Source organism: Molossus molossus, unplaced genomic scaffold (genome assembly GCF_014108415.1).
Source record: "Molossus molossus isolate mMolMol1 unplaced genomic scaffold, mMolMol1.p scaffold_m16_p_1, whole genome shotgun sequence".
Lineage (NCBI taxonomy): Eukaryota > Metazoa > Chordata > Mammalia > Chiroptera > Molossidae > Molossus > Molossus molossus.
The window spans coordinates 218,520,931-218,546,477 of NW_023425344.1; the positions used below are offsets into that span (position 1 = coordinate 218,520,931).

General features: G+C 42.2%; 1 protein-coding gene across 1 annotated transcript in view; it reads right to left on the bottom strand.

Moving 5' to 3' along the window:
• LOC118634485 (myosin-10-like) overlaps positions 1–9,303 on the bottom strand; it is a 59,854-nt gene extending 50,551 nt beyond the window's left edge. Inside the window, 3 exon segments of the mRNA XM_036269056.1 lie at positions 2,628–2,685; positions 7,935–7,955; positions 8,872–9,303. Of these exon segments, the coding sequence (XP_036124949.1) occupies positions 2,628–2,685; positions 7,935–7,944 (68 nt within the window). The 5' untranslated portion in view covers positions 7,945–7,955; positions 8,872–9,303.
• Positions 9,304–25,547: the final 16,244 nt, after the last annotated feature.

A 25,547-nucleotide genomic window follows, 5' to 3' on the forward strand; every position in this document is an offset into this window, starting at 1 on the left:
GAACTTTCCTAACTTTGTAAAGGAAACAGACATACAAGTGTTGGAAGCACAGAGAGTCCCAAACAAGATGATCCCAAACAGAACAGAAACAATCTCAGATTAGAGAACTTTTTGTGTTTGCCAGATAGGAGGTGGATTTGGTGAAAAAAGATGAAGGGATTAATAAGTACAAATTGGTTGTTAGACTGATGAACCTCAAAGGGGAGGGGAGAGGTGGGGCAGGAAGAAAGAAACCAAAAACTGATATGCATATGTGCATAACCAGTAGACACAGACAATAGTGTGGAGAAAGCAGGAAGGTGGTGGGAGTGGGGGGGGGGGGTTCAAGAAGTGAATAAAAAAAGACATCTGTAATACATTCAACAATAAAGATGTTTAAAAAATAAATTAATAAAAAACAAGTTTCAACAAAATACCAAGGGTTAAAATTATATCAAGTATGGTTCTTGTTATCATTGCAATTAACCTATAAACCATGAATAAAAATTAACCACATGTGCCCTGGCTGGTTTGCCTTGGCAGTTAGAGTGTCAGCCCTTGGACAGAAGAGTTGCGGGTTCAATTCCAGTCAAGGGCATGTACCTGGGTTGCAGTTTGGTCCCTGGCCCTGGTCGGGATCATGCAGAAGGAAGCCAATCGATCGATTTCTCTCTCTCACATCAATGTTTCTCTCTGTCTCTCTCTCCTACTTGCTCTCTCTCTACCTCCTACTCTTCCAAGATGAATGTAGAAATGTCCTCAGGTGAGGATTTAAAAAGAAAACAAAAGTTTTAAAAAGTAGCTAGATGGAATACTATGTAGCTATAAGAAAGAAAGATCTCTTACCCTTTATGATGACATGGAGGGACCTGGAGAGTATTATCCTAAGCAAAACAAGCCAAACAGAGAGGCAAATGTCACATGATCTCACTTATTTGTGGAATATAATAAAACAAGCTGATGAACAAAATAGACTCAGAGACACAGAAGTAGGATACAGACTGACAAACCTCAGAAGAGGGGATGGGGGGAAGGAAGAGATAAACCACAAAACTTATATGCATGTAAGTGTAACCACAGACATAGACAACAATGCTGGAGACTGGGCAGGGGGTAGGGGGAATAAGGAGGAGGGTGTCAATGCGGGGGAAAAATCTGTAACAAAAATAAACAATTAAAAAAATTTTAAAATAACTAGAAACTCCTTAGAGTTATTTTTATTATTATTATATTTAATCCTCTCCCAAGAATATTTTTCCATTTATCTTCAGATAGAGCAGGAGGTAGAGAGGGAGAGAAAGAAAAACATCAACATGACAGATACATCAACTGATTGCCACCCACACAACCCAAACCAGAGTCAGGAACAAACTGCAACCGAGGTACCTGTCCTTGGCTGGAATTGAACCCAGGACTCCTTGGACTGTGGGCCAACGCTCCAACCGCTGATCCAAATCAATCAGGGTGAAACTCCTTATATTTAAAAGTTATGAAATACACTCCTAAATAACAACAAAAATAAACCACCACTGGAGTTAGAAAATAATTTGAACTTAATGATATTAACAGTACAACATATCACCCGGCTGGTGTGGATCACTGGTTGAGCATTGACCCATGCACCAAGAGGTCAACAGTCAATGTACGTGTCCTGGTTTCAGGCTTGAACCTCTTTAGGGGTGTGCAGAAGGCAGCCGATGAATGTTTCTATCTCTTGCCCACTCTCCCTTCTTCTCTCACTAAATATCAATAAAATTATACTTTATTCCAAAACTTATGAAAACATGTGCACCCTTAAATGCACCTATTAGAAAAGGAGAAGATTAAAAAGATTTTGCATTAATAGTAATAACCTAAAATAGTACATGAAATCTAAAATAAGTAGAAGAAAGAAAATGTGCATCTAGAGATATCTGGGAAGGTATATTCTTAACATTAAAGCAGTTTTTTTACTGCTTGGGGTAGAATTATGAATAAATTTTCTTTTTATGTATTAAGTCAACTGCAAAAAACAAAGCTATTAATATTTTAGGAAATAAGTACTAGAGAAACACATGACATAATTTTAAAATAATAAGCTGCAGTGACAATTGCAGTGACAATACCAGAAGCTTCTCTTTCCTCTCCCAGCTTGGTCTCTTGTCAGTCTAATGAGAATAAAAACTCTTTCTAACTGTTTATCTCAAAGTGGCTGCTTTTCTACTTTGCACTTTTTTGCAATATTTTTATTGACTTCAGAGAGAGAAAGGGAAAGAAAGAGAGAGAGAGAGAGAAACATGTATCCGATCGGCTGCCTATTTCATGGCACTTCTTCATGTGACATTGCAGGAGTTTGGATAAAGGGAACCTATAGGCTTTGGGTCTCTGAAATGTATCTGACCATGTTCTAACACTTACAAGGTGTGTGCTTTACAACATGGAACAAAGCTTTGAGGGTCTTCACTGTGTCACTTGTAAAAGTTCCTATTTATGGCTTAGGACAGTCATTGCTGAAGGGCCTAGGCTAGGTCTGGGTTCAGCCTGCAAACAGACTGAGGTTGGACCTCTCAGTGCTCAGGTGAGCTCACAAGGGAAGTAGTGGACCTGGAATTCTGGTATTTAGACTCAATGGTGTACTCATAAAAAGTGGTCTCACAAGAAATGCTCACCTAATAAATGTCCGCCACACCTCTTGATTCATAAAAATTCCTGCTTGTAGTCCTTGATCTGTAAAAAAAGTTTTATATCCAGACGCTAAATTAAAAGACTATTCCAAATTTCACTGATAAAATCTTTCAATCCCAAAACTGTTACTGTAGATACATTGTTAAATTTCTAAGGGTGAAATAGATGTAATTCCAAAATTTACACTCTAATATCTGATTACTAGCTTATGTAGGGGAGAAACTTCACTCTGAACTGAAAGTTCTTTACTTGTTCACTAATCAAATACTTATGACACAGATTAGCAACAGAAAATAAACAAATTTTATACATGCATGTGTATGGGAACCTCTCATACATGAAACTCACAGACCCCATATGCAGGACAGATTCACAGATAGAAAGAAAATATGGGTATACAAGACATTCTGAGCTAGGCAGAATACAAGGTGCCTCAAGGCCTTCAAAGAATCCTTGCAAAATGTTATGAGCAGAAGCTTAGTACATAGGTGCTACTTCCTAAAATGTACACTAGACACAGAAGAGCACTTCATTCGTGGAATTGGCAGGACGAAGTAGGGGGCCCAAGGTTCTCTCTGAGTCTTGGTCCTTGATAAAGAGCTTAAAATCAACATTCCAAAAACCGTCAGCAGAGGGGCAGATTTTTGATCTGTGAACTGTGAATTATCCGTGATACCATTATTCTTAAGATTGGCAAATTTATTAACACATTTCTTTCCACAAATAGACGTGTTCACTAATTCTCCCAAATATCTGTAAAGCAAAACATAAATAAACCTATGTTCAGTAACCCTAATCCTCACCCAAACCCTCACCATATTACATAACACAATAAACTATAAAAAAATTCTGTGTGTGTGTGTATACATATAATTTTTTTTCCCACATCAAGCCCTCCCTCTGCTGGTCGTCTGTACACTGACACTCTTTCTGCCTCATCTTTTCATTTTGGTTTGTGCAGACTCCTCTGAGGCTCATGGCGACACCTCCTGGGTGTCTGCTGAGGTGAATCGAACACCTAAGCAAAATGCTGCCGCCTGAAACACCGAGAACTATCTGTGACTGGCTTCCTGACAAGGCTAAGCTGTCCTCGGCATTCACTGGCCGCCAACACCACAGGTTGAAGGCACAAGTGTTAGGTGGGTCAGAGAGGACACTCGGGGCTCCCTGCAAAGAGTATCTGACACCCTAGGACACTGAATCATGTGATGAACCACTGTAGGCATCTGAAAATTATTCCTTTTCTGTTCATGGCTCATAAATCACTCTTTAAAAACTGTTTTATAATGTCACTAAGAATCAATCAATCACCTTGGTCTTTCAGTTGCCAAGTTCACAATCTAAAGTTTCTGTCTTTGAAATTGTAATGTTTGCCATATTGTGAGTTTCTCACGTTATCTACAGAGGACACAGTTTCATTTACATAACGCTTCTGATTCCTAGAATACCAAACATCTGGACCTTGACTTCATTTCAAATTCTAAGAATTTTGTTATTATTTTATCTAATCATTAATATAGTTATGACTAAGGACAAAATTTTTTCTAGCAGCTCACATTACTTTTCTTCATGTTCTTTCCAAGCTTAGTCTATCTATATATTTTTCCCCTTTAATCATCACTGATTTTAGTGACAGAGAGGGGGGAGATAGAAACATCTATATGACTGGGAGACACCCATGGGTTGCTTCCCCAAAAGCACCCTGACCTGGGATCAAACCCACAACCTTCCTTTGTGCCAGTCGATGCTCCAACCAAACAAGCCATGTGACCAATGTCTTGGGTTTTTTTGTTTGTTTGTTTTTTGTGCAGCTGGGGCAAATGTTATTATTTTGACAGTACATTCATTAAACCCAGGGCCAGTGACACAAGCGTGGACTTAGCCTAGAAGAGTCAATGTAAGAAAACCTAGGAGGGCCGCTTTGACTCACGGACAAATAAGTCACAGTGACAGAAGGGAGCAGAGTAGGTGCTGACCTCACCTACTCTGAGCCCCAGCCGCTCATCCTGGCCACTGCCCCACACCTCACACCTGACCCATCTCTCACCTCAGGTCCTCCCACTGCTCACCTCACACCTCACACCTCACACCCAACCCCCCTTTTACCTCAGGTCCTGCCCATGGCTCACCTAACACCTCAGGACCTGGTCATGCCACTGCCAGGCCACTACTCACCTCATGTCTGCCAGCCGCCTGCCCCATAACCAGAACACACGTCTGGGCTCAAGGGGGCCACCTTCCTCTCCTCAGGTCCACACCTCTGCTCCCCTAAAGGTAACCTGCCTCTCACTGCAGTTCCCACTCTGCCACGCACATCATGGCTGGGCTTTCTGCTTCGGGTGCACAGCAAGGCCACTCATCTAACTTCCGGCCCCAGCTCCAGCCTCCAGTCCTGAACCTGCCCCTCTGCTCCCACCTGGCCCCACCTCTCCACTCAGGAAAGGGCAGCCACTGGACTTTTATCTGTGACCTGGCTGCTTGCCTCACGTCCCAACAACATTTATTATATAATGTGCATTTTCTCTAATGATCTGAGAAGACATCTTTATCAGACAAAATTCACTAATGGATTTGGGTCTATTACTACACCGTCTATTCTGTTCCATTACTTTGTCTGTTTGAAAGTAGTGGAGTCCTGAATCCTGTCCCAAGGAGGTAATCACAAAATGTTGTCCCACCAAACCCGAAGGACTCTCCCCAGGAAACCAGTCCTGAGGAAGCATTGACTTGAACATGACCTGGAGAAAGTGCTCCCTGAATTCCAGCTGGCTGAAGTGCACCCCATACCCCAGGCATCCCTCTGATTCTCAAACACCTTCTGGAACTCACCCCTTACCCCAGGGAACCCCTCTACCTCACACACAGTGCCTAGACCAGGATGTAAAAATCACACCCAGGTCACTCCTCGCCCTGTACCTCACGATACCCTCTGCCCATCACCTACTTGGTGGAGCCAGGAAGAAAAAATGGCTCCAGGTCACCCCTCACCTGTTCCCCAGCTGCTCATTAATGCTGGGCTGGAGTCAGGATTTACAATTCCCCTCAAAGTATCCACTGGCCCCTCATGTCCTCATGCCTTTTCCTCAGATCCACATACCCTCTTGCCCATCACATCCTGGCTAAAGCAGGAATGAAAAATTCAGCTCTGGGTTATTCTCCTTTGGCCAGGCAACCGCTTTAACCACACAAGCTAGCTACACTCGGGGTGCAGAACTCTGCTCAAGGTCTTTCCTGCCCAATTACCCCAAAAACCACTGTGCTCTTCACACCCTGGCTGAAGCAAGGAGGTCTCTCCTAGCCTGGTTACCTACACCCCCCTCAAAAGCTATGCAGAGAGGAAATGAATAATTCATCTCCAGGTCTCTCCGAACCCTTTATCCAAACAACCCCTCTGCCTCTCACACTCTGCACAAAGCTGGAATTCAGAATTCACCTCCAGTTCTCTCCTTGCCCCATAGCCAAACACCCACTCTATCCCTCAAGTACAGAACTCAAGGGAGAATGGAAATTCTGCCCCCACGTCTCCTACATTCTTCCCCAGACACCCCTTTTCTTCTCAATAGCTCGTTGGAGCCAGGATAGAAAGTCTGCCTCCAGCTCTTTCCTCATCCCTCACCCCAGGGCTCCCTGTGCAACTCACATGGTGGACAACAGATATGTGGATGCTAAGAAAAGAGGTACCTACTAGAAAGGGCTCCTGGTGGAATACTGGACTCAAATTCTTAAAAACTGGGACTGATATCCATTTCCACACAGGGCTTCTCATAAAAACCTCAATTCAGGGAGTGACCTGCTAACTTCTCCCAAAATGAACTGACCTTTAAAAACATCTAGACTGGAAAAAAAAAGAAATGTCAGGACCAGACCAGATCACATGGACTACAGCAGAGCAGAGCTGGGTTGTGTAGCCTGAAAGAGAATTTGCCCGGGGCAGCCTCACCCCAGGGCTCCTTAAAGCCAGGATGCTGCAGAATTAGGAAGAAGCAATACTGAGCTGTTTCCACAGTGGTTCAGCTTCATGGTTCCCCTGTAACAACACAGCTTCTCACAGACACACTGTATCACAGCCATGTTGTATCACAATGGAGCTACTTGCCTTCTTTACTGCACCCAAACTTGAGGATTCCAGTTGGTGTTCAATAAAAGATAATGACCATCAGTTAACAGACACCAGACACCACAGTCTGACTCAGGACCGCAGACACAGACCCCGGGCCACACAGAAGACCCAAAATAAAGCTAAACCTCAGACCCCAAGCCAGACTCTGGACCATGAATGCCACACACCAGGTGCCAGAGACTGACTGACACAGAACACCGTACATCAGACCCTGGTGATGTAGCTGCACATGGACCCCCTGGAATCCAGGAAACCAGCCACATCCGACCAGAATCCAGACAGCATACAAAGAGCCAAATACAATTCTACTGGAACCACGGACACTGGAGTCGGAACTCTCATGTGTCACTAGGAACAAAGATCCCAAAGTGGGTGCTGGACACCAGACATCTGTTAACAGATGCCAGACACAAGAGCTGAACCACAGGCTCCAGACCCTCAGACTATCCACAGGACTCCAGACAGGGACCCAAGACCCTAACCTCAAAACCACACCTAACCTCTAAAACCCTATTCCTATATCTGTGAAACCCTGAACCTCTAAACTTCAACCATGAAACTTTACTGTACAAAACATGAGATGAAATACAGCACAAGACAGCCTCGTGGGTATGGCTCAGTGGCCTGAGCATCCTCCATGGACTGAGAGGTCTGGGTTCAATTCCCGGTCAGAGCACATGTCCGGATTTCGGGCTCGATCCCGAAATAGTAGGGGGAATGCAGGAGGCAGCTGATCGATGTTTCTCTCTCACATCAATGTTTCTATCTCTCTAAAAAAATCAATGAAAACATATATTTAAAAATTTTTAATAATGTAGACTTTATAAAATTAAAAACTACTCTGTAAAAGAATAGTTCAGAGAATTAAAAAAAAAAAAGCCACAAACTGGAAAAAAAAATCATTGCAAAACACATATGTGATAAAAGATTTCTGCTCAAAATACACAAAGAACCTTAAAACAAACAACCCCACCAAACATTGGTAAAGATCTGAACAGACTCCAGACCAAGGAAAATATATGATGTGGATAAAAAAAAAAAGGGGGTTCTCTGGAAATTAACCACTTGATGATCTGTTAATAAATTCTGAATTAAACAGGACATGGTAGTTAGTCATACCAAATGCATAAAACTTCCTTAGTACACACTTATCTTTTTTTGTTATCCTTACCTGAGGACATTTTGCATTCATCTTCAGATAGAGCAGGAGAGAGGGAGGAAGAAAGAGAGAGAAACATCGATGTGAGAGAGACACACTGAGTGGATGCCACCCACATGACGCCAACTGGAGCCAGGGACAAACTGCAACCAACATACGTGCCTTTAGCAGGAACTAAACTCAGGACTCTCTGGTCCACGGGCCAACATTCCAACCACTGAGCCAAACCAGCCAGGGCATAAAGGCTTATCTTTGCCTTAACCAAGCTCTGTATATTGTTTCTGTGCAGCCACAAGAACATACCTTTGAAATGTCCCTAAAGTAAGAGAGCACCAATTACAACAACAATGACCTCTCTCCTCACCCCTTACCAAAACGTCCATCTGCCCCTCATGCAATGGACTGGAGTCAGAACAGAAATTTTGCTTGCAGGTCTCCAGCACCTCCTTTCCCAGCCATTCTCTCTGCCCCTCAAAAACTGGCTGGAGCTTAGATAAAAAATAAAAAAAAATCACCTTCAGCCCTAGCTGGGTAGCTCAGTTGCTTAGTGTTATCCTGATTTGCCAAGATTGCAGGTTTGATCCCCAGTCAGGACACACGCAGAAATCAACTAGTGAGTGCATTAATAAATGAAATAACAAATCCATGCTTCTCTCTCTCTCTCTCCCCCCACCCCCTCCTTCTCTGTCTCTAAAATCAATCAATAAGTCCAGCTGCTGTGGCTCCATGGTTGAGAACTGACCCATGCACCAAGAGGTCACTGGTTCAATTCCCAGTTAGGGTAAATGCCCAGGTTGTGAGCCTGATCCCCAGTGGGGGCATGCAGGAGGAAGCTAATTGATGTTCTCTCTCATCGATGTTTCTATCTCTTTCTCCCTCTCCCTTTCTCTCTCTCTCTAAAATCAATAAAGGAAAAATAAATGAATAAAATCAATATATAAAAACTTACCTCCAGGTCCCTCCTCTCTTACACCAGTACACTCTGTGCCCCTCACAAGCCAGATATCAAACGTGGATCCTGAGAAAGAAGACACTTACTAAGAAGGGATTTGGGTGGATAAAGGGGCTCATTTTTTTTAAGAGCCTGGCAGCCATTTCTACACAGAGGCTTCTCACGCAATCCATACTTCAAGGATAAACTGTCACTGATTTGCCTTCCTCCAGCATTAAATGGGTGGATGAAACAAACTAGGGCTCTAAAACTAGATTTTTAAATTTACATCCCCAAGCAGTAGGAATGTAAGTATAAACAGGACAGAAAATTTCTTTTTTTTGTATGTGCCCCTAGTGGGAACTAAACCCAGGACTCTGGTCTGCAGGCCAATGCTCCAACTGCTGAGCCAAACTGGCCAGGACAGGAAATTTCTTACATCGCTTACATTCTGCTGTACAAGAAAAAAAACAGCAAATAAGTATATAAATAAATAAAATCACTTTAGATAGTGATAAGTCTTGTGAATAAAACAGACTAATGTGACAGTAATGAGGAGGCAACTTTTAATAATGTAATCAGAGGGCCTGTTTGGGATGTATTAATATAAATTAAATCATACTTTATCAGATAACCTGCCTTCATTTAACAATGTTTAAAAGTTACCTTACAGTATATCTATAGGTATATATTGTTCCTTTAACAACTGCATCCATCCTGATGGAGATTTGTTTTTTCACTATTGAAATAAATGCTGTGAGGAACACTTTTACACACATATCTTTGTGTATATGTATAAATATTACTCTAGGATAAATTCCTAGAAGTGAAATTACAAGGTCAATTACAATTTAAAGTTTTGATAGATATTATCAAATTACCCTTAAAAAGCTTGTAAAAATGGAGCTTCTGTAAAAAGGATACACATTTTTAAAGCAACTGCCATTACGAGCATTTGAATAAAAATATTTTGTCTATTCTGTGAAATGATCAATTCTCAGTCTTTATCTTTTTTGATCAATTTGATATATTTAATAGAATTACCCCTTTTCTTGTGATACATTTTCTTTACCTATCTTCTAAGGCTGTGTGCTCCCCTAGTTTTTCTGAAAACACACTGGGCTCTCCTTTTCAATCTTCCCTCCTGGTTTTTCCCCATCTCCTTGAATTCTAAACATTGAAGTGTCCTAAAGATCAGTCCTTTGTCCTCCTCTCTGCCTACCACCCAATTCCCTTCTTATCTAATCTCGTGGATTTAAATATCATCTTTCATTTCTATGAAAATCACTTAGATATTTGGGTGCGTAAGAAGCATCTAAAAACTTTTTGTATTAAAATTTTTTAAATTATAGTTTCCATTTAATATTATTTTGTTTTAGTTTCAGGTCTACAGAATAGTGGTTAGACAATTATATACCTTACAAAGATCCCCCCCCTGATATTTCCAGTACCCATACATAGTTATTACAATATTATTGGCTATATTTCCTGTGCTGTACTTTACATCCCCATGACTATTTTGTAACTATCAATCCGTACTTCTCAATCCCTTCACCTTTTTCACCCAGTCCCCCAGCCTCTCTCCCCTCTGGTAATCATCAGTCTGTTTCCTATATCTATGAGTCTGTTTCTGTTTTGTTTGTTCGTTTATACTGTTCTTTAGATTACACATGTAAGTGAAATCGTATGGTATTTCTCTTTCTTTGAATGACTTATTTCACTCAGCAGAATACCCTTTAAGTCCATCCCTGCTGTCACAAATGGTTAAGATTTCGTTCTTTTGTATGGTTAATTTGTTATTCATAATTTTTATCTTTCTTTTTCTTTCTTCTTAAAAAAGACCCTTTAACATTTCCTGTACTACTGGTTTGGTGATGTTGAACTCCTATAGCTTTATTTTTCTGGGAAGCTCTTTATCTGTCCTTCAATTCTAAATGACAGCTTTGCTGGGTAAAGTAATCTTTGGTTATAGGTCCTTGCTTTTCCTCACTTTGAATATTTCTTTTTTTTATCCTCACCTGGGGACATTTTTCCATTTTTTATTCAGACAGAGCAGGAGGGAGAGAGAGGAAGAGAGAGAGAGAGAAATATCAACGTGAAAGGGACACATCGAGTGGCTGCCACCCGCACGACCCAACCAGGGCCAGGGACAAACTGCAACCGAGGTACATGCCCTTAGCGGGAACTGGACCTGGGTCTCTCTGGACCGCAGGCCATCGCTCTAACCACTGGGCAAAACCGGCCAGGGCAGAATATTTCTTGCCAATCCCTTCTGGCCTGTAAAGTTTCTTTTGAGAAATCAGCTGACAGTCTTAGGGGAGCTCCTTGTAGGTAACCAAGTGCTTTTCTCTTGCTGCTGTTACAATTTTCTCTTTGTCTTTAACCTTTGGCATTTTAAGTATGATGAGTCTTGATGTGAAACTCTTTGGGTATATCTTGTTTGGGACTCTCTGCACTTCCTGGATTTATATGTTTATTTCCTTCACCTGGTTAGCAAAGTTTGCTGTCATTATTTTTTCAAATAGGTTTTCAATTTCTTGCTCTCTCTTCTCCTTCTGGCACCTACATGAAGCAAATGTTGTTACACTTGAAGCTGTCTCAGGGGCTCCTTACACTAGCCTCATTATTTTGGATTCTATTTTCTTTCCGCTGTTCTGATTGGGTGTTTTCTGCTTCCTTATATTGCAAATCACTGACACGACTTTCTGCTTCGTCTACTGTACTGATGATTCCCTGTAACTTATTCTTAATTTTAGTTAATGTATCCTTAATTTCTGACTGGTTCTTTTTTATGGTTTCCATGTCCTTTCTTATGCTAATGAAGTTCCCGCTAAGTTCCTTGGGCATCATTATAACCATTATTTTAAACTCTGTATCCAGTAGTTTGCTGGCCTCCATTTCATTCAGTTCTTTTCCTGGAGTTTTGTTCTGTTCTTTCATTTGGGACCTGTTTCTTTGTCTCACTTTGGCTGCTGCTTTGTGTTTTTTCTTCTTCTATGTATTAGGCAGAGCCGCTATGTCTCCCAGACTTGGTAGAATGGCCTTATGAGGTAGGTGTCCTGTAGGACCCAGTGGCTCAGCCTCCCCAGTCACCCAAGCTGGATGCCCCAGGTGCACCCCCTGGGTGTGTTGTGTGCACTGTCCTGTTACAGTTGAGCCTTGATCACTGCTAGCATGTCACTGGGAAGGATTGACTCCCAGGCCAATCAACTACATGGATCGACTACAACTACAGAGGAGGAGCTGCTGTGCAGAGGTCAACTTATGGAGCAAGACTTGCTTCACTGGGGATTTGGTGCCTGCTGAGTCTACCCATGAGTGTGTAGCTCATAGAGATGGTACAGTATTAATCCAGCATGGTCTGCAGCTATCCACTGGGTGCACTGGCTCAGGCCTCCTGAGAGGTACAAGGTGAGCCACTGCCTGTGCCCTGCCTGGAGCCACCCAGCACCAGCTACAGAGCAATCTTCAGATGGCTGTTACCTGTGCTGGGCTTGGAAGTACCCAGGAGAGGCCAGGCTGCCAATCAAGGTCAGCTTCTACTAGCACTGGGTCTATACTGACATCTTGACTAGAACCTAAAAACTTTTAAAACTGAATTGAAATTAAAAACCTGTTTCTTGCACAGTGGTATCTTTTTTCAGTTCAGTAATAGCATCTCCATCTTTCCAGTTGCTCAAACAAAGCTTTTTCTCTCACCATAACTTTCTCTCTTCTTTCAGGGATCTGCTCAAATTAGATTCCCCAGAGAAGCAAGGTTCTCTTACCACATTTCTTTTCTTTTCATTGTTGAAATTATAACAGATATCCCCTTTTTCTCCCCATTGGCCCCCTCCTTCCCACCCTCACCCCCTCCTGCCTTCCCCAGCCTAATGTCCATGTCGATTGGTTGTGCATATATGTTTTACCACATTTCTAAAACTAAAATAGCACTTCCTAACCCACCACCCTATCTTCTTCGCTTGCCTATTTAAATTTTTTTTTCTTTATTGACTTTAAAGAAGAGAGGAAGAGAGAGGGGGATAGAAACATCAACAAGTGAGAACATCAATTGGCTGCCTCTTGCATGCCCCACACTGGGGATTTGGCCCACAACCTGGACATGTGCCCTGACCAGGAATTGAACTGGCAACCTCTTGGTGCGTGGGTCAACGGTCAACCACTGAGCCACACTAGCCAGGCTAGCTTGCCTATTTTTAAAAAATGGCATGTCTCAATATCTAAAATTGAAGTATATATTTCTTTAATTGATCACTGTCTCCCCAACCAAAATATTACCTGACAACAAAAATTTTGTTGTTTACTATGGTATCACCTAGAGCAGTGTCTTTTGTTGTTGGCACAATAGCCACTCAATAACTACTTGCTCAATGAATGAATGAATTGTACAGGTCACACAAAAAATATTACAGTTGAAAATCACACTATTGAGATGGCAAAGATAATAACAGAGTTGAAATATACAGGGCTGGGTTTATCCCAGGCATAGCTACGCAGCTTTTTTTAAAATATATTTTTCTTTACTGATTTTAGAGAGAGAGGAAGGGTGAGATAGAAACATCGATGTGAGAGAGAAACATCCATTGGCTATATCCTACATACATCCCACGGGAGACTAAGCTCATAATCCAGGCATGTGCCCTGACTGGGAATTGAACCAGGACCTCTCAGTCCATGGAAGAATGCTCAATCCCCTAAGCAACACCACCCAGGCAGCTATGCAGCTTTAAGCAAGTTATACTTCAAAGTCTATTTCTCTATCTTAAAATTGGAATTTGTGCTATCTCCCTCAGCAAAGGACAGCTGAAGTAGTCAATATCTATTTGGTATGAGAAGCCACAAAAATTTCACTATCTGCAATTTTCCAGAAAAATTTGCGTCAATTTTCTTCATAATTTCACTCATTCAGGTATAACATTATGTGAAGATATGTGTTCAGATGTCCTTATATGTTATTAAGTTGTACCTCTACTGTGCCCTGTACAAACTTTAAGAATGATAAAATAAGAGCAATTAAAAGAAAAAGTCACTGAGATCGAAAAAATGGTGGTGGAGTGAATGGATGCTACACAGATGATCTCCCAGGACCAAACTAAAATTACAACTAAAATAAAAACAAAATGTTGGGAAAAAGCAACAGAAAAGCAGCTTAAGAGAACCATATAGCCAGGGACATTGAATCAAGCCTGGTAGGTCTGCGGAGGTGCGATGGGAGCCTACAAACAGCAGCAGTCTTCGCTGTGAGCAGCGCCCTCAAGGTTAAAATCCCAAGCCAGCTCCACAGCACAGAGGGCCAGGACAGAGCACTAAATTAGCTATAGACACTCACCTTGGGCTCCGGCAAAGGGAGGGCAAACTAGACTGGAACTATGTGGGGACACTCGGGATTTGGAAGGCACTCAGGGTTTTTGCTGACTTGCGGCCATTCAGGACAGTGGATATCTTGCTCTTTCATGGAGCTCTGGGGAGAAGAAGCAGTCCCTCCTTCAAAGATTCAACTCCACACAGCTGGGCCAAAGAAATGCACATTGGGACTCAATAAAACCAGCATCTGCCCCACCCTTGAGAAATCCTCTTACACTGAGCACTTGAGGGAGTTTTTCATTCAACTGAGAACCCAAGGCTCTTCAAGTAACTGAGATTAATAGCCCCCAGGAAAAAGCTAGAGGATAATTGAACCTTTCCCGGGCTTGCAAATCTACCTAGGAAAGTAAGACTTGACAGTGGTGTTTAATGTGGGTCCTCCCAAGCTCATCCAAACCCAGCAGAGGAAACCACAAACAGCAGAACACCAACACCCACAGGAAAAATTTGGCAGTCTCCAAAACCCACTGAGATAGCCAAAATGGTGAAACAAAGAAACAAATCCCAAATAAAAGAACAAGAGACCTCCACAGCACAGAGGGCCAGGACAGAGCACTAAGATGAGATAAATGAAATGCAGTTAAGCAATTTATCAGAGGTAGAGTTCAGTACTATGATCTTGAAGAAGCTCAACAGCATGAGTAAGGACATCAGCATCATGAGTAAAGATATAGAAACACTGAAAATCAACCAACTGGAAATGAAAAACCACCAAGAAGAAATGAAGAATGTCATAACAGATATAAAGAACACATTGGAAGGACTAAATAGCAGAGCAGAGGAAGCTGAGGACCAGATCAGTGAATTAGAAGACAGGGTAGAAAAAAAATCAACCAATCAGAAAACGAAAAGGAAAAAACAATTAAAAACCAGGAAGACGGCTTAAGAGAACTGTGGGACAACTGGAAACGCAATAATATTTGCATCATAGGAGTCCCTGAAGAAGAAGAAAATGAGAAAGTGTTAAAGAATATATTTGAAAAAATAGTGACAGAAAACTTCCCTAATTTGGTGAAGGAAGAAAGCATTCAAGTTCAAAAAGCACAGAGAGCCCCAAGTAAGAAGAATGCAAACAGGCCCATGCCAAGACACATAGTAATTAAAATGCCCAAAATTACAGACAAAGAGAGAATCCTAAAGGCAGCAAGAGATATGCAACAGGTTATCTTACCTACAATGGAAAGCCCATAAGGCTATCAGCTGACTTCTCAGCAGAAACACGACAGGCCAGAAGGAAACAGCAGGAAGTAATCAAGATCATGAAAAACAAGGATCTAAAGCCAAGACTACTCTATCCAGCAAGGCTATCATTCAAAATAGAAGGTCAAATAAAGAGCTTCCCAGACAAAAAATAAGCTAAGGGAATATATTAGCACCAAACTAGCACTGCAAGATATGTTAAAAGGACTGCTGAAATTAGTAGAAGAAATAGGAAGAAAAATATAACAACACTAAACAAAAAATAGCAATAAATAAGTATATATCAATAATCACCTTAAATGTAAATGGATTGAATGCTACAATAAAAAGACAAAGAGTAGCTCACTGGATAAGAAAGTATGACTCACATATATGTTGTTTACAAGAGACCCACCTCACAACAAAAGACTCACATAGGTTGAAAGTGAAAGGATGGAAAAAAATCTTCCAAGCAAATGGAAAGGAAAAAATTGCTGGGGTAGCAATACTCATATTTGATAAAATATATTTAAAAATAAAAGCCATAACTAGAGACAAAGAAGGCTACTACATAATAATGAAAGAATCTATCCAACAGGAAGATATAGCCTTGGTAAACATATATGCACCCAATATAGGAGCACCAACATATATTAAAAATCTTCTGGAGGACTTCAAAGGAGAAATCGACAGCAATACAATCATAGCAGAGGACTTCAACACTCCGCTGACATGACTGGATATATCCTCTAGACAAAAAATTAACAATGAAACAGAGACTCTAAATGCAGCACTAGATTAAATAGATTTAATAGATATCTCCAAAAAATTACATCCCCAAACTGCAGAATTCATATTCTTCTCAAGTATACATAGGACATGCTCAAAGATAGATCACATGTTAAGACACAAACTAAGTCTCTACAAGTTCAAGAAGATGGAAATCATATCGAGTATCTTCTCAGATCACAATGGCATGAAACTAGAAATCAATTGCAACAAAAATATGAAAAGACATTAGAACATATGGAGGCTAAATAGCATGTTATTAAACAATGAATGGGTTACTGAGGAGATCAAGGAAGAAATGAAAAACTTCCTGGAAACCAATAAAAATGAACACACAACAATACAAAATCAATGGGATGCAGTGAAAGCAGTTCTGAGAGGGAAGTTCATAGCACTACAGGCCTACCTCAAGAAACAGGAAAAATGTCTAATGGACTATATCTAACCTCATAACTTAAAGAACTAGAAAGCAAACAAAAAGAAAACCCCAAAGCAAGTACAAGGAAGGAAATAGTAAAGATCAGAGCAGATATAATCAACATAGAAACCAAAAAAGAATTCAAAGGATCAATGAAACAAAGAGCTGGTTTTTTGAAAAGATAAGATTGGAAAAAGATGGTGGCGGGCAGGGCCAGAGGGAGGGTGAGTGTGTGAGAGAGTGAACTAGTGTGTGAGAGAGTGTGAGTGGACATGAAGGTGGACGACCAAACTCGTGCAGTGCAGAGACGCAGAGCAGAAGGTTCCTGTGCTGTGGATGGGAGCTGCCGGCTACCACAGCGCTCTCCAGAATGCTTCTCCCTGTGCCCCGGAAAGGTCCCACCATTTTGGAAGATCCAAGGTCTTCCCTGGGAAAAGGCAGTGGGAGCAACTTGGGCCAAGCAACCTGAGCCCACCAGGGCACCTGGCACCACTGGACCAGTGGACACCCTGTGTCAACATAGACCAGTGGACAGTAGTGGAGCTGTCAAGGTGCCGGTTGCGGAAGCCACAGACGGCTGGGAGCCCAGCACCATCCTCAACAGTAGCAGCCTGATCAGAGTCAAGATATACCCACAACAACAGAGGCTGGGGAGCAGACATCCATCCCCAGGCAACAGAAGCACAGACCAGCAGCTGACACCCATCCCCAAAAACTACAGCAAAGGCTGAGCAGGAGTTGAGCCCCACAGGGCAGCAGCACTGCCCAGCTGCCAGCTTCGGGACCTGGGGCTCCACAGAGGCCTGTGCAATCCAACAACCCACAAGAGCGGTGGGAAGCCAGAGCCTGAGAAGGACTGGTGCGATCCAGCTGCATGCCCATGGGACCTGCAGGGTGCAGGGGCACCAGAGAGGCCTGTGCGACCCAGCAGCGCACAAGATAGGCGTAGAGCCAGGTCTCCTAAGGGACTGTGCAATCCAGTTACCCATGGGACCTGTGGGGTGCGGGGGCACCTGACAGGCCTGTGTGACCCAGATACCCACAAAATAAGTGTGAAGTTGGGTCTCCAAAGGGACTGTGCAATCCAGCTGCCCACAGTACTGGCAGGGAGCGTGGCTCCAACAGGGCCTGAGCTATACAGCTACAGGTGGCACCAGCAACCAGCTGGGAACATAGCTCCAGATGGGCCAACGTGATCCAGCAGCAGCACCTTCCAGGACACACCAATACTAGCCCCCAGTAGTCAATCCCCCAGGATCCACAGCAGGCAAGAGGTGACACGCAACAAAACAGTCTGGGAGGCACAGTAGCCTTATTTAATATACAGTGAGCTGCATACACATCCCAACATCCCTCATTGGGTATAGAGCTACCAGACAGCTAAAATGGGGAGACAAAGAACACCCAAAGGAAAGAAAAAGAGGAATCACCAGAAAAGGAACTACAGGAAATGGAAGACAGAAACTTGTCAGATAAAGAATTCAAAGCAATGATTTTAAGGGTGCGCAAACAATTTGTTGAGAACTACAAGAACTTAATAAGAATTATGAAGAGCTCACTGGGAACTACTACAGCTTAAAAAAAGATGTAGAAGCTATGCATAAAAATCAAGAGGAAATAAAGAATGACATAGGTGTTATGAAAAATACCTTAGAAGGGTTTAATAGTAGATTAGAAGATGCTGAAGACGAAATCACCGACTTAGAAGACAAGGTAGAGAAAAACACTCAAATAGAGCAGCAAATGGAAAAAAAAATTTTAAAAGCAGGAGGAAAGTTTAAGGGATCTGTGCAAAGATAAGATTGATGGACCCTTAGCTAGACTCACCAAGAAACAAAGAGAGAGAACCCAAATACACAAAATCAGAAATGAAAGAGGAGAAGTAACAACTGATACCACAGAAATACAAAGAATCGTTAACAAATACGATGAACAATTATACGGCAACAAATTAGATAATCTAAGCAAAATGGGCAAATTTCTAGAAACATTAAGTCTCCCAAAACTGAATCAGAAAGAGAGCAAAAACTTGAACAGACCAATAACAACTAAGGAAATTGAAGATGTAATCAAGACTCCCCAGCAAACAAAAGCCCAGGCCCAGACGGCTTCACGGGAGAATTTTACCGAACATTCAAAGAATTAACACCCATTCTCCTCAAGCTATTCAAAATATTGCAAAAAGAAGGAAGGCTTCCAAACTCATTTATGAGGACAGCATAATTCTAATTCCAAAACCAGGAAAAGACACTACAAAGAAAGAAAACTACAGGCCAATATCTCTGCTGAACATAGATGCCAAAATCCTTACTGAAATACTAGCATATTGAATCCAGCAATACATCAAAAAAATTATTCACTATGACCAAGTGGGATTCATCCTAGGGATGCAAGGCTGGTATAATATTCGCAAATCAATAAATGTGATACACCACATAAACAAAATGAAAGATAAAAACTACATGATCATATCAATAGACACTGAAAAAGCATTCGACAAAATCCAGCATCCATTTCTGATAAAAACGCTCAGCCATGTGGAAATAGAGGGATTATATCTCAACATAATAAGGACCATATATTAAAAACCTACAGCCAACGTCATATACAATGGGCAAAAACTAAAAGCATTTCTCTTAAGAACAGGAACAAGACAGGGATGCCCACTTTGCCACTCTTATTTAACATAGTACTGGAAGATTTAGCCAAAGCAATCAGACATGAAGAAACAAATAAAAGGAATCCAAACTGGAAAGGAAGAAGTGAAACTGTCATTATTTGCAGATGACATAATATTATAGATAGAAAAGCCTAAAGACTCCATCAAAAATCTACTAGACTTAATAAGTGAATCTGGCAAAGTAGCAGGATACAAAATTAATGACAAGAAATGAACAGCATTCTTATACACCAATGATGAACTCACAGAAAGAGAAACTAAAAAAAAAAAAAAAAAAAAAATCCCATTTACCATTGCAGCAAAAAAATTAAGATACCTAGGAATAAACTTAACCAAAGAAGTAAAAAACCCTTCACAGAAAACTACAGGTCATTGAAAAAAAGAAATAGAGGAAGATATAAAAAAGTGGAAGCATATACCTTGTTCATGGATTGGAAGAATAACATCATTAAAATGTCCATACTACCCAAAGTAATCTATAGATTCAATGCAATCCCCATCAAAACACCAACAACATATTTCACAGAACTAGAACAAATACTCCAAAAGTTTATAAGAAACCAAAAATGACGTCAAATAGCCACCACAATCTTAAAAAAGAACAGAGTAAGAAGGATTACAATACCAAATATCAGGTTATACTAACAAAGCCACTGTAATCAAAACAGCCTGGTACTGCCACAAGAACAAGCAGGTAGATCAATGGGAACAGAACAGAGAACCCAGAAATTGACCCAAGACAATATGCTCACTTAATTTTGGACAAAGGTGGCAACAGCATGCAGTGGAATCAAGACAGCCTCTTCAATAAATGGTGTTGGACCCTGGCTGGTTTGGCTCAGTGGTTAGAGCATTGGCCCACAGACCAAAGAGGCCCAGGTTCAGTTCCCACTAAAGGCACATACCTCAGTTGCAGTTTGTCCCCTGCCATGGTTGGGGTTCATGTGGGTGGCAACCACTTGATGTGTCTGTCTCACGCTTATGTTTCTCTCTCTCTCTTCCTCCCCCTCTCCCTCCCGCTCTATCTAAAGATGAATGTAAAAATGTCCTTGGGTGAGGATAAAAAAATAATAATAATAATAATAAATAAATAGTGTTGGAAAAATTGGACAGCTACATGCAAAAAAAAAAAAAAAAATTAAACTAGACCATCAACTTACAACATACACAAGAATAAACTCAAAATAGATAAAACACTTAAATGTGACTCATGAATCCATAAAAATCCTAGAAGAAAATGTAGGCAACAACACTTCAGACATCATACGGAACAGAATTTTCACTGATACATCACCTAAGGCAACAGAAACAAAGAAAAAAATAAACACATGGGACTACATCAAACCAAAAACTTCTGCACAGCAAAAGAAACAACCATCAAAATGTAAAGAAAACCCACTGTATGGGAGAGTATAATTGCCAATGATACATTAGATAAGGGGTTAATTTTCAAAATATATAGAGTGCTCATACAACTCAACAAAAGGAAGACAAAGAACCCAATTAAAAAATGGGCAGAGGACCTAAACAGACACCTCTCCAAACAGAACAAATGGCCAAGAGTCATATGAAGAAATGCTCAACATCACTAATCATCAGAGAGAGGCAAATTAAAACAACGAGGTATCACCTCATACCTGTCAGAATGGCTGACATCAACAAATCATCAAACAACAAGTGTTGGTGAGGGTGTGGAGAAAAGGGGACTCTAGTACACTGCTGGTGGGAATGCAGACTGGTGCAGCCACTATGGAAAACAATATGGTGTTATCTCAAAAGTTAAAAATTGAATTGCCATTTAACCCAGTGGTCCCACTTCTAGGAATATATCCTAAGAAGCCTGAAACACCAATTAGAAAGAATAGCAGCACTTGTTCATAGCAGCACTCATTACCATCGCTGAGATCTGGAAACAGCCCAAGTGTTCGTCAGTAGATGAGTGGATAAAAAAGCTGTGGTACATGTACACAATGGAATACTATGCAGCTGTAAGAAAGAAAGATCTCTTATCCTTCAAGACGACATAAAGGGATCTGGAGAGTATTATCCTAAGCGAAAAAAGCCAATCAGAGAAAGACAAGTATCACATGATCTCACTTATTTGTGGAATATAATAAACAAAACAAACTGATGAACAAAATAGTCCCAGAGACACAGAAGTAGGGTATAGACTGACAAACCTCAGAAAAAGGGGAGAGGGGGAGGGAAGAAATAAACCACAGAACTTACTTGCATATATGCATAACCAATGGACATAGACAACAATGCTGGGGACAGGGCGAGGGGTGGGGAGACTGGGAGGAGGGTGTCAATGGGGGAAAAAGGAGAAACATCTGTAACAAAAATAAATTAATAAAAAAAGAAAATATTTTTTAAAATGAGCTATTAAAAAAAAAGATCATTTTTAAAAAGTCAATGAAAACATATCCTCAAGTGAGGGTTTAAAAATAAATAAATAAAAAGAAAAGCAACTCAGATCCAAATCCAAAGTGACTTGTACAAATTCACTATCTCAAAGAATTAACTGCATCTCTATGTTCATTGCAGCACTATTCACAATAGCAAGACATGGAAATAACGTAAGTGTCCATCAATGTGAGACAGGCCTGGAAGCCAGGACAAGGGCATAGGAAAACTGAGACAAATACCTGAACAACTGGCTGAACAATTTATAGCCAGATACAGAAGGTAATCTAGAGATAACATCTAGGCCTTAGTTGTATTTCAGCTCCAGGCCCAGAAAAGCAGTAAAACCAGGTGGGCAACACCAGGACCAGTTGCAGTGACTGATGACCCCATGCCTTGGCACTGACCAATCAGTAGAAGCCACAACCCTGAAAGAGCACACCTGGATTCCTCAAAAAATTAAAAATGGAACTGCCTTATGACTGAGAGATCCCACTTCTGGGAATACATCCTAAGAATCATAAAACACCAATCAGAAACACTATATGTATCCCTATGTTCATAGCAGCATTATTTACAATATCCAAGATCTGGAAATAGCCCAAGTGCACATCAGCAGATGAATGGATAAAAAAGCTGTGGTACAGCCCTGGCCAGTTTGGGTCAGCGGTTAGAGTGTCGGCCTGCGGACTAGAGTCATGGGTTCAGTTACTGTTAAGGGCATGTACCTCAGTTGCAGTTTGTCCCCAGCCCGAGTTGGGGTCATATGGGTGGCTACCAGTCGATGTGTCTCTCTCACATCAATGTTTCTCTCTCTCTCTGAAGATAAATGCAAAAAAAAAAATGTCCTGGGTGAGGATTAGTGAAAAAAAAAAAAAAGGCTGTGGTACATTTACATAATGGAATACTGTATGGCTGTTAAAAAAAAAGGAAGTCCTATTGTTTTCGACAGCATGGGTGGACCTGGAGAGTATTATGCTAAGTTAAATAAGCCAATCAGAGAAAGACAAATTATCATCTCACTAATATGTGGAATCAAAAGAACAAAATAAACTGAAGAACAAAATGGAACCAGAAGCATAAATACATGGAACAGACTAGCTGGTATCCAAGCGGAGGGGAGTGGTGGGTGACTGGATAAAGAAGGTGAAGGAAATAGCTAAAGAACATGTATGCATACCCCATGGGCACAGACCATAATTTAGTAAAGGCCAAGAAAAAGGAAAGCAGGGTAAAGGTGGAGGTGGACAAAAGTGGGGGAAGGGTCTCCTGCAATAATGTCAACATTAAAAACATTTTTAGTAGCCCGGCCGGTGTGGCTCAGTGGTTGAGCGTTGACCTATGCATCAGGTCGCCAGTTCAATTCCCCATCAGGGCACATGCCAAGGTTGTGGGCCAGATCTCCAGTGGGAGGCATGCAGGAGACGGCAAATTGATGTTCTTTTTCATCAATGTTTCTAACTCTCTCTCCCTCTCCCTTCCTCTCTCTCTAAAATCAATAAAGAAAAAAAAGATTAAAAAATTTTAGTAAAATAAAATTGAAGGGAAAAAAAAAGAGAACACCTGGAAAACTGATGAATATTCTGCTGAAACCATCCCCAGAGACCTCCCTTTGTAAAGGACAAACACATGACCTTGCCCCCTGGATTTTAGGGAATGGCAAGAACTATCTGCTAATAGATAACCACTGCATTGTATAGATAACCATTGCTTTGTGTACACAGAAACTGATTGTTCCCTCAGGCATAACAGCCAACTGAAAATATCTGCTTCTGTACTGCTTGCTTGCTCCCATACCCTTAATCCAAATTCCTTAACAGGGGCTAACACAACTATATAAGCAACCCACCACCTGAGCTCAGAGCTGCTCTCTCCTTTGTGTAGGATGGGACAGTCGCCCTGCGGCTAATAAAGCTCTCTTAATTTGAACCCAGTTCGGAGTCTGAGTCTAGTCTGTCTCGTTGGTCTACAACACCTTAAGATCCCTGCCTGCAACAGAGAGATAAAAACCTCAAGATAAAGGACACAGCACATGTGCTCCGTCTGGGGAGCAGCCTGTGCCATGCCATGCCATGCCATTCCCTTCCCCCTGTGCTTCCCCCACAGGCATGTTATCTCCTATATTCTAAGGGACCCAATGAGACTTGCAAGCAGGGGAGCAATGGGTAGTGGCAGCTTATACCTGGGCTAACCCCCTGAACCTCTCCCCAAGGCCCCCTTTTCTCTACCTTTTCAATGAGACAAAACAGCCCAGTCTTGGCTCTCCTGCAGCTTCTTCTATGCTAAGCCCTGCTTTCTTTCACTGTCCCCAGCTGTAATAAACATACCCTCATAGTCACCTGGACTCATAACGTGAAATCTTTCCTACGTAAAGTCAAGAATCCACACACTATAGCAGCCTGCCCAGGCAGACATGCTCAGAGACGGTCCTTGTCCAGTAACGAATGAATGGATAAAGAAAATGTAATCACTTAGCCATTAAAAAAGAAAGAAAGAGTCCGGCCAGTGTGGCTCAGTGGTTGACCGTCAACCCATGCACCAAGAGGTCACCGGTTCGTTTCCCAGTCAGGACACAAGCCCAGGTTGTGGGCCTGATCCCCAATGGGGGGCATGCAGGAGGTGGCCAATCAATGTTCTCTCTCATCGATGTTTCCATCTCTCTCCCTCTCACTTCCTCTCTCTCTAAAATCAATAAAGGGAAAAAAAAAAAAAAGAAATAGAGAGAGAGGGAGAAAAGGAGGGAGAAAGGGAGGGAGGGAGAAAGAAAGAAAGAAAGAAAGAGAAAGGAAAGAAAGAAAAAAAGAAAGAAAGAAAGAAAGAAAGAGAGAGAAAGAAAGAGAGAGAAAGAAAAGAAAGAAATCCTGCCATTTAAGGCAACATGGAAGGACCTTGAGGGCAACATGATAAGTGAAATTGGAGAAAGACAAATACTGTAAGATATTACCTATATATGGAATCTAAAAAAGCTGAACTCGATCATCAAAGATGGCAACGGGCAGGACCGGAGCGTGGTTGAGTGTGTGAGAGTATGAGAGTGTGAGAGAGAGTGTGAGTGAATGTGAGCGTGGAAGACCAACCTTGAGCAGTACAGAAACACTGGGCAGAACGTTCCTGTGCTGTGGACGGAAAGCAGAAGGCTACATGGTAAGCGGCAAGCCAGCAAATTTTTCCCAGCGTGGCCAGGAGGCCCCGCTATTTTGGAGGATCCTGGGTCTTCCCTGGGAGGAGGAAACAGGGAGCGGCTGAGGCCCAGCGACCTGAGTCCACTAGAGCGCCCTGCACTATTGGTCCAGTGAACTCAGCTGTGTCAGCAGGGAGCTGAAGCCTCACCCCCAACAGCAACGGCAGCTCGCCCAGGCCTGCGGGGGTGCCGCGGCCCATAGGCCCCAGGCCCCAGGCCCCAGGCCCCAGGCCCCAGGCCTGTGGCAGCACAGCAGCCCACCCAGGCTCAAGGCAGCTTGCCCAAGCTCGTGGAGGCACTAGCACCAGCTTGGGAGTCCGGCACCTTCCCCCACAGCAACAGTGCCTGGGCGGGAGTAGAGCCTCACCCCCAACAGGCATTAGCAGCTCAGTCTGGCAGCTGAAACCATCCCCAGTGGCATCAGCAAACACTGATCAAGAGCGGTGCCCCAGGCCAAGCAGCTGGGCTAGGCAGCTGAGACCTGCCCCTGACAACTGCAGCTGCGGAGTTGGAATGGAGCCCCTCCCCCCAGCAGCAGGAAAATCCCAGGTGTGGAGCAGCCTCAGCCCCCAATAGCAGTAAAGGATTGGGACCTGAAAGCACCCCTGGCAGCAGCAGCAGCAGCAGCAGTAGCAGCAGCAGCAGCGTGAACTGGGAGCTGACACTCAACCCCAGCA